General features: G+C 33.5%; 1 protein-coding gene across 1 annotated transcript; it reads right to left on the bottom strand.

Annotated features, from left to right (window-relative positions):
- Positions 1–1,309: 1,309 nt before the first annotated feature.
- Positions 1,310–1,879, bottom strand: LOC145131903 (uncharacterized). Its single transcript, XM_079066547.1, has one exon. The coding sequence runs from the start codon at positions 1,877–1,879 to the stop codon at positions 1,310–1,312; it is 570 nt and encodes a 189-aa protein (XP_078922673.1).
- Between the last annotated feature and the right edge of the window lie 8,841 nt (positions 1,880–10,720).

Genomic DNA, 10,720 nt, shown 5'->3' with positions numbered 1-10,720 from the left:
GTTGGTGTAAGTATGGTTAAAAGGAGGAGGAACACTATCATACCCTATACCTACTTTCTTCTTGTCCTGTCATTTTATTTGTGTTTCTAACATGCTCTCAACTATCTTACTTAACACATCATACTTTCTGAAATTAAAATCTTCATTTACAAATCTAATCTTCAATATGTCAAGTTTGGTAGTCAAGCTGGCAAGCTGTCTCTTAACATGGTCCTAGTTCTCACATTTGTTGCTATAGTCTTCCTGAAGCTGTCTAAAGTCCTTGGTTTTGGCCGCTAGTTGTTCTTTCAGTGGTTTTTGCCCCTTCCTAAGAGTATAGGCTTCATACCTAAGGTCCTCATTGTCTCTACGCAATAAATCAATTTGATCACGAAGACATTTAACAAAATCAAAGCGCTTTTGAGAACAAGAAACTTCACTGGCCTCTTTTGTTTCTGGAGTTGTAGAGACCATGAAAGCAAACTGCAGTTGCATCATCTTCGTCAACATCTTTCTCTGGAAGCTCACTTATCTATGCCAGATTTACAGTCTCAGGCCCTGTGATGTTCAATGCCTGAATCTGGTCCTCCCAATCAAAAGACTGACCCACCACTACCAGATTTGCAGTTTCATTGTTTGCAGCAACTCCTCTATTGTTCACCACCGGCACCATTGTCCTATCATGATTCTCTCTTCTGTCTGGCTTTGGGCACTCACGAGCAAAGTGACCTGGCTCATGACAATTGAAACACCTCAGCTTGCCTCTGTTAAAACCAACCTTCTTTTCCCCATTCATACCCCAGTTGTTGTTCCCAGTCTTCTTAGCAAACTGCTTAACCCTAAATACAACCATTGCAATTTTCCATGTGATATCCATTTCTTCCACATCTTCTGGGTGAATTTGATCAAGATCTGCGAATGAGATTTGAGGAGGAAAATCTCCAGCTAGAAACGCATTGTAACAATTCACAAGGCCAGAAGCTAGAGCCATGTTTTCTTCAGCTTCCTTATGAGTTGAGATTGGACCAGGCATTGTACTATGCACTTTTGAGGAAGCTGATTGTTGATATGTTGTGACAGGAGATTTTGAGGAGGAGGCAAAATGTTGATAAGACATAGATGGTGGAATAGCATGTGTTTGTGGAACAGTGAATGATGAAAAATCATTGTTTGATGAAATTCCCAGATTTGCTGTGGAGTAGGAATATACATGGTTAATCTCACGCTGCTTATCATCCAAATCACAAGCTTTGCGGATAGCCATAGTTTCAGCAAGAGTGAGCCTGTTAAGATTCTTGGTTTTCTTGAAAACAGAAACATTCATATCCCATTAGTTAGGAAGAGAGTTCAACAGTTTCTTGTTTATCTCCGAGCGTGGTACAGAAATTCCAACAGTACTCATTTCAGTAGTAAGAGTGATGAATCTCTGTAGTTGGGCCTCAAGAGTCTCCCCAAGAACATGATTGAACATATTGAACTTTTGACGGAGCATGTCCTGTCTACTCTGTTTCATGTCATCACTACCTTCATAAACCTTTACCAATGCTTCCCAAAGCGCTTTTGTAGAATCATATTCCCTGAATCCTTGAGCAATATCAGGAGATAAAGCCATGGTCAAAGTTGCAAGTGCCTTTTCCTGTTCCTCAATTTTCTCAAAGTCAGCATCAGTATAGTTCTCCACTCTTTTGTCAGTTATTGTACCATCTTCCAATGTTGTGGTAATTCTAACTAGGCCCCTAAGTATGCTTCGCCATATCTTAAAGTCTTTCATATTGATGTATTTCTCAATTCTGTATTTCCATTCTGGAAACCCTTCTGCTGATAAGAGACGCGAAATTCTCGTTGTGGTTCCCATGATTGAATCCAGTTCTTGATGAATTGCACTGTGTTGAGGTTCCATTTTTTAAAATTTTTTTTAATTGATTTAAAAATAAACTTATCTAATAAACAAAGAAAGTCACACCGAAAACTGATTACAGTCGAAAATGGATTACAACCGAAAATGGATTTCAGCCGAAAACTGAATACAGCCGAAAATGGATTTCAGGCGAAAACTAACAAGAACGCTCCACCGAAAACGCCCAGATCTTGTTGAAAATAACAATTTCAAACAGTTTTTTTATCCTTTTCCTTGAATCCTCAATGAACATAAAAACACAGCAACAACAGCAGTAACGACGAATAATTTGAACACAGTTTGACACTAGATTGGCTCTGATACCAATTGTAAGTCCCCAAATTAATGGACCAACTAGTGATCAAACAATATAAATGAATCAAATCAGAATGAATCAAGAAGAAGAAGAAGAAGAAGCAATATCGATCCAAATGCACACGATTGAATATTCAAGGAATCGTCAAGTACAATGGATCTTACACACAGCTATGACCGAAAACAGCTGACTAAAAATCAGTCATCAAAGACTCCTATTTATAGGAAACACAAACAACAAACTAGTTTACAACCGAAAACGCCAAGGGACCGAAAACGGAACGTTTTCGGTCCAACCAACCGAAAACCTAATTTATTCCCCAAAAAGAGTAAACAAAGTGTAACAGATAAATGCCTGGCACAAACCAACTTAATTAGATCCTAACAGTGTGTGTTCTTCCAAGGAGTTTTCTTCAAAGATCATAAGCTTGGTAAGTGATAACTTAAACTCCCTTGTTTTGTTTCAAGTTTATGTAATATCTTTCCCCTTACTCTCTTGTTTTTGTGAATAAGGATCTTAGAACAACCATCATTTCGAAATCGCTACAAGTCACAAGCTAGGATTCAAAAATCCTTCATCTTCTTCCCTCTACAACCCGAAAAAGCCCCAAGGTGAGCTTCATACCCCTTATTTTCGAGTTTTCTTCTTTTGGGGAGGATACAAGTCTAGTCTTGAATATAATCTTTGTATATTTGCTTGCATGTGTATGTTTTATATGTTTATGTGTGTGAAATGTTGTGATCCCATGCTAAAAATCCATGAACTCGAGATTTGTACAAGTCTCAAGTTTTGGAAACTAAGTTATCTTGTGTAGCTCACATGTTTTGTTGTTATGTTAAAAAAAATATTTTCTTTAATGTGTGATAAAATCACCATGATGTCAGAGAAAATGTTAGAACAAATTTGTTGGTCATGAAAGCTTGAAAAATGGAATAGTATGGAAATTTACACTTCAAATGGTAAATTTTTCAATATATAAATTATTACCACAACATTCGTAAAAATGGGTCATTTATGACAATTTTGGTAAAAATGGGTTATTTATGACAATTGTGGTAAAAAAATGGGTTACTTTTGACAATTGTGATAAAAATGGGTTATTCTTGACAATTGTACTAAAATTGGGCAAATTCATCTTTTTTCACTAAAGTTGCATAAATACATAAAACAAAATTAAATTTTAATTTTATAGGTATTGTGGAAAAATCGAGATATGTAAAAATTATTATTATTATGGTTTAAAACCGAAGGTAATACGTTATTTTTACATCTATGAAGGTTATCAAGATATTAGAAATAATTTATAACTATCGTTTTAAGTAATTTAATATAACCGGTAAGCAAAGCAGAGTTTTTACGACAGGAATATGAGCATCTCATATTCTGGCTATCAAAAAACTTTTAAAAATACAAATTTTAAATTGTATATCATAAAGCTGTAAAACGCGAGTCATAAAAAAGCAGTTATAAACTTACCTTAAGAACATCGTATACATTATTCTATAAATTCACGTAAATTTTGTTGAGGCTCTTGTAAGACACTCCTTCAACGTACCACATAGTGTACATCACAAGTCCTGTAGTTATAGCCAGAGTCTCCTGGAGGGAGAGCGAGGTAATTGTGTATAGATCTATACAGGGTTGACACCCCCACACCTATGTTGTTCGCTACAGTTAGATGGGCCAGTCTAGGGTCACAAGTATCTCTAGAAACCGACGCCTGAAGAACGTCAAGACAGGCGCGTTAGTCATATTAGTATGGTTATAGCGACTCACAGAGAGAATAACAACATTAACTGAATTTACGAAGAATACGCACTCTACTAGTTTTATAAAATACACAACTATGTTTCTTCTATGTTGTGAACTAATTTCACCACTCTGGTCTTAGGGTTTTAAGACCACAACTTTTCATATAACAGAAAATATAGGATTTTTTTAGAACACTCTCTATACAATTTCAAACAAGGAAACAAAAGAACATGCGTGCAAATATACATGATTTCAAACGAGAGTCACAACTCTTTTATATACAGAAAATATTGGATTTCTAGAAGTTTACAAACTATTACAAAGTTTTCTTATAAATATGCTTATGAACTCACCAGCATTCTATGTTGACGTTTTTCAAAATGACTTGTATTCTCAGGGACTCGGTGAGCAGGTTTTGCAGCTATGGATTTTGGATAATTGTTGTGTTTTTGAAATATCATACATTGTGTTATTTTGGATGTAATTTCATGAACAAACACAAAGTTGTAAACAATGCATGTTGTTATCTAAAATGTATGATGTTTGGTTGCTATGTCTCATTTATAATCAACCGTTATGATATTACAAGATGATGTCACCTGCCTCAGATGTTTCCCAGTTCGGGGGTGTGACAGTACGTTTTGTTATAGACAATAGCAATGTACTTTATTTTTTTAACTATATTAGCAACGTACTTGTATTTTGTTATCACTGCGGACAGGACATTGTACTTTATTTGTTACATATTTCCATTATTGATAAAGAAATGTATGTGTGTTGCTATTATTTGTAAATAAATACTTTTGTGTTGCTATTATGCATAAAACAAATGTAGGTTCAAGTATGTTGTTGTTGTGAGTTACATATTACTACTATTGGTAAAGTAAATTTGTTAGTGCTTGCTGTTATGGGTAAAAATTGTAAATTTATTGCTATTATGAGTAAAGGATAAAGTGCATTGTCTACATTGTTATTAAAAGTAAAGTATGTTTCTATTTCCTATAATTTGCCTCTCAACTAATATGATTGCATGTTCCATTTTAGGGAAATATGATGTAGTTATCGTATGTCTGGAGGCAGATCCACTTTCCACCCAAAGGTCTCATAGGCAAGCTGCCATAAAGACTTGCAGAGTTTTCACTGCCCACTTCCATCTTCTTGAAAACATCAATATTTGATAAAAAGGATTTAGCACAAATGTGCAACATTAAATAAGTTCAAGTTTATAAAAGAAATGAAAGGTGTACTTGTCATCCAGTACATTACCCACTTGTACTTTGATCTTGGTTAATAACTGCTATATCTTATGTTCAACATATATGTTTATTACAATCTAACTTTTTATGTTTATTAAATCTCTTAAGGTCATATTTCTTACAAATAAGGAATTATCTTATTAAGAAGCTTGAAATCCATGAGTGAAAAGATTATTCTTAAGCTTATTGAACTAAGCCCGTGAGGCTTGTTTTAACCCGTAAATAGCATTGTGAAGACGACCACAAGATTAGTAAGAGATGGGTCTTCAAATCCCCGTGATTGTATCATATATACCTTTTCCTTGAAATAATCGTGAAGGAATGTGCTCCTGATATCAAGTTGACAAAGACACCAACAATTAGAAATAACAATGGAGAGCACGAAAAAAACGGTATTTGGTTTAATAACTGGGCTAAAGGTTTGAGAATAATCAAGATCTGCCTTTTTAACTAAAACCTTGAGCCACTAAATGCGCTTTGTGCCTTTCAATTTTGCCTACTGAATGTTGTTTGATCAAGAAACTCCACTTGCACCCAACAAGATTGATATTAATATGACATATAACAAAAGACCATGTGTTATTTCTCATAAGGGCATCATGTTTTGTTTCCATTTTTTGCTGCCAACATGGGTGTTTAATTAGGAAAATTGGGGAGAATAGCAATGTACTTTACAGATAATAACAATGTACTTTATTTTTTACCTCTACATATTTGCATTTTGTTATCAATATGGACAAGGAATTGTCCTTTATTTGTTACATATTGCTATTATTTGTAAAGAAAAGTAAATATGTTGCTTATATGACTAAAGAATAATTTCTACGTTGCTATTATGTATACAACAAATGGAAGTTCAAGTGTGTTGTTGTTATGAGTTACATATTGCAATTATCGGTAAAGAAAATCTCTAAGTGCTTGCTATTATAGGTAAAGAAATGTAAATTTATTTCTATTAATTTATGAGTAGAGGATAAAGCACGCTGTCTATATTAGTACAAAGAGTAAACTATGTTGCTATTTCGTACAATTTGCCTCTAAACTAATGTGATTACATGTTCCATTTTAGGGGAATGTGATGCAATTATCATATGCCTAGGTTCTAGATCCACTTTCCTCCCAGAGCTCTCACAGGCAAGCTTCCATAAAGACTTAGAGAGGTGTCACTGCCTACTTCCATCCACCTGAAAAAATCGGGTATATGATAAAACAATTTAGCACAAATGTGTATCACTAAATTAGATCAAGTTTACAAAAATAAAATATAAAAGGTGTACTTCTCATCCAGAATCCAAGATATTTATTTACACATGGGAGTGGAAATCTTGCAACTATTAACAAAAAGTGTCAATGGATGAAATCTTCAAAAGCTTTGGAAGATCTATATCCAAGTATATCCAAGTATATCCAGGTGTAACAGAAAGCAAAACTTATAATGGAGACAAAAATTAATCGTGAAATGATCGTAGTTTGTCTTTTGAGTTACATGTTAAACATTGAGTTTAAACATTCTATAAAACACTAAGTTTATACAAACTTGGAGAAGGAAACTTAGATACAGAATTACAATGGTCTTTGGTTATGCATTACCCACTTGTACTTTGATCTTGGTCACTAATTGCTAGGTCGTATGTTTAATATATATGTTTATTACAATCTGTCTTTTGATGTATATTAAAGTTCTTAAGGTCGTATTTCTTACGCAAAAGCTTGAAATCTACATGCTAGCATCTTCTCTAATTTCTCCATCTGGACATCTGTGAAGAGTAGAAATATGCTTCACATGATGTCTTTATTTGTTATATTTGTATATTATTAGTTATTCGTATTTTTATTATTATTATATAAAGTATACAATATTTTCAATAATTTTTACGTTCAAATATTATTTTGGATTAAAGGTTAACTAAAACAAATTTGTTAATAAGAAATTTAGAAACTATCCTATGTAGGTTCAAGTTTTTGGATTTACTGTACCACATTAATTTAAAGAAGACAAGTTTGTTTTCATATGAAAGTTCCAGGCAAGACTATATATGTGAGACTTATTAGTATTTAACAAAAATAAAAGATTAGCATGGTGGATGGGTTGATTTTATGGTTATTAGGTGCTTTACCCTTGTCTCTTGATGTCATGGATTTTCTTAAAGTGCAAGTTATTTTGTGAGGTAAATGCAAGAAACAACCGTATACTTCCATTTTGTTGTGTATTCCATTTTGTTGTGTATTATAGCACCTTACATTCATATTTTTATATTACAAAATTGTACTTTCAATCTCTTTTCTTATTAAGACATTACACTTTGAAATATTTATCCAAGTATATCATTGTACTTTTAATTTTCTTCTTATTAAGGGCATTGCACTCCAAAAAGTCTGCCTAATTAGAAATTGTACAATCGGTTGAAACGGTTATGATAGTTATGTAGATAAAAACATACATAACTAGAAATGATTTTGTAAATAAAAAACATGAGAGTAGAAACAATTGTAACATCTACTTTACAAGACTATCTAACTACAAGGAAAAAAGAACATATTTGACTATAAACAGTGAAGTTATTGCCGATCATTTTTAATATATTTTGTTAAAAAAGTTTTAAAGATAAATTTATATATAAATGACAATCGGCATAAAAGACACTATGTTTTTATTCTTATAGATTTTTAACACTATTTTTTTGTTCTAAATTAAACACTACATTTTCTAATTTTGTTCATTGTTGACCAATTCACCGGGATCCTTTTGGGTATCCGGTTGCTGCGGTGGCGCTGAAAAAGGCATTGTTCGATTTAGGACAAAAAAATAAAATGTAAAAATCAAAAAAGATAAAAATATAGTGTCTTTTGTGCCAAAAGTAGAAAATACAGTATCAAAATTGAAATGTCTTGTTCCAAATTTGGGAAATATATATTTTGATTTAGTTAAAAAAATTATGTAGTGTCAAAAAATAAAAACACAGAAATATTATAAATATTTGGATGGATTAACTTGTTAATCCTGTTATATATTTTCCTATGCTATATAAAGAAACAAGTAAAATAGTAAAGTAATTGTTTATTGCCAAGTTAGATTGACGGTTGTTAATCCTGTTATATTTTTGGATGGATTAACGGATCATGACATGTAGGGGTGTAGTTGAGTCGAGTCGAATACTGCCAAGCTCGAAACTTGAGTCGACTAAATAACTCGAGCTCGAGCTCGACTCAAGGTTTAATTTCAAACTTGAACCCGAGCTCGATAAAGTAATCGACACTTTCGAGCTCGAATCGACTCAATTAACTACTAAGAAAACAAAATTACATTAATTTACAACATCTATGCGATTAAGCTCGTGAGCTCGGCTCGACTCAACTGTATGATATGTAAATATGAATAAAAGAAAGGGTAAATGTGTAAATATAATAATGCTCGATTAAGCTCATGTGCTTCATGGGCCGAGTATTCTAATACTCAAGCTCGGCTATATAATGTACTCAAGTAGCTCAAACTCAACTCGACTTTAGCCGAGTTGATTTCGAGTATTTTTCGAGTCCGCCTTGAGTATCTCGCGAGTTGGCCCGAAATCCAAACTTTTTCATACATAATGTTCTCGAGTTTTTGTAAGATGAAAATTGAAAAAAAAAAATTATGTTTTTCAGATATTTTTTGGAAAGAAAAGAAAAAAACAATAAAATGCCTTCTCAAGTATCATTTAAAAAAAGGAAAAAAATGGAAAAGAAAATACGATATTCCCTTCCAAAAATTAGGAAATATATAAAGGAAAAGAAATAAAGGTTCCTTTTTTTCCTTAATTAAACTCGACAACAGGGTAGGGATGTCAACGGGGGCAAACGGGACGGGAAGTGCATCCCCTGCCCCCGCCCCTGAAATTTCCCCGTTCCCCCATCCCCGCCCCCGCCCCCGAAATGTTCAGCCTTCCTACCCCGCGCCCCCGCCCCTGAATCCCCTTTATTACCTATGCCCCCGCCTCCGTTCTCTTGCCCCCATTGATTTTGGGCTGTCTTTTTTTGGGCTAAAAGAAGTTGTTATTTAGGCTAAAAAGCTATTTTTTAAGTAACAAATAAATTATTTATAGCAGAATTTTACATGTTAAAAATGAAAAAGTTATGGCATCTTAAAAACATTATACTAACAACTTAAAAACATGTTTTTTGATAAATTTTGGAAGCTCAAAATTATATTATTTTTTATTATATTTATATAATTAATATATGTAAATATATGTGTAATTTATTAACGGAGTCCCCATAGGGGTTTCGGGACGAGATTGCCCATCACCGCCCCCGCCCCCGTCCCGCCACCGATTTTGTTTAAAAATTCCCCCGAACAGGATGGGCCCCCCACGAGACTTTTTGACATCCAGGGTGAAAGCCCGCAATTCATTGAAATTGTTAAAGATCCATCTCGAAAAAATTCTCACCCTGTTCTCACTGAATCTTGCCACTGGCCGACGTACTGCGCCAATGATCTTTCTGTTCCGATCTCACCTACTATGACTCATTCAGGTATCCCTTGTGTTAATTTTTTTAATTTCTTTTCAACAATCAATCAATGAGAAAACAAAGACATTTCTAGGAACACCCAAAAAGAAAATTGTAGAATTCTTCTTTAACAATGTCACCAAAACAACATAATATTGTCCCTAAAGTCTATCTTTACTAAATTTAACTCATAAACCAATGTCAATTGAAGAAATTTTTAGCAAAAACAAGTTAATGTTTTGAGCATTGAAACCCTACAAAATGAACCAAAATATTGATGTAAAACCTCTACAACACTCTATGTTTCTCTGAACTAGATTTAAGTCTTGACAAAAAGAACTAAAACGTAAGTAGGTATTTCCCTTTTTAAAGCTTGACAATTTTTGATCAGCTACATTACTATTATGCAATGAACTCACCCTAGCATGTTTACAAAAGCAGTGTATATAAAGCTAAATTTTCATATATTTTGTTGCTAGGGTTCATTTTCAATTTGTGTTTAAGCTAAAATGTTCTGTAACTAGTAATTGTTTCGTTTAGGGTTTAAGTAAGAGTTTGTTGAAGATCAATATGCTTAAGTTAAAATGTTTTCATATTTTTTTTCTTTGTGCTTTTGATCTAGTCAATTGGATTCGGCGCTTCTCTAATTTCTTTTCTTCTTTAACAGGTTCGCCTGTTACCTTGTAGCTCCTTTGCTCTAAAAATCGAAATATATTAGTAATATACTTTTTGCAGTAACAAATGGGGTAAAAAATGAAGTAGGGTTGGAGAAGAAAAAGTGTGTACCCCATTTTTTACTTAATTTTGGGGTTAAAATACGGAGATGTGTTGGAGCTGGTCTAAGTGGAATCACATATATTTCATTTGAAAAGGAAAAAAGAAGACAGGAAAGGACCTCCCAGTCAAAGTTTACTTTGACACTCTAAATCGAGAGTCTCCCAGGTGAAGTTTTATAAGACATATTCATACAGTTTTTGGCTAAACAGCTTGCTCAAATGAGATGCGTCTGTAAATCTTGGAATGCTCTCTTATCTA

The sequence above is a fragment of the Lactuca virosa genome, chromosome 8 (genome assembly GCF_052849685.1).
Source record: "Lactuca virosa cultivar CGN04683 chromosome 8, Lactuca_virosa_CGN04683_v6, whole genome shotgun sequence".
In the NCBI taxonomy this organism is placed as follows: Eukaryota; Viridiplantae; Streptophyta; class Magnoliopsida; order Asterales; family Asteraceae; genus Lactuca; species Lactuca virosa.
This window is presented reverse-complemented; position numbering and strand designations above follow the sequence as displayed.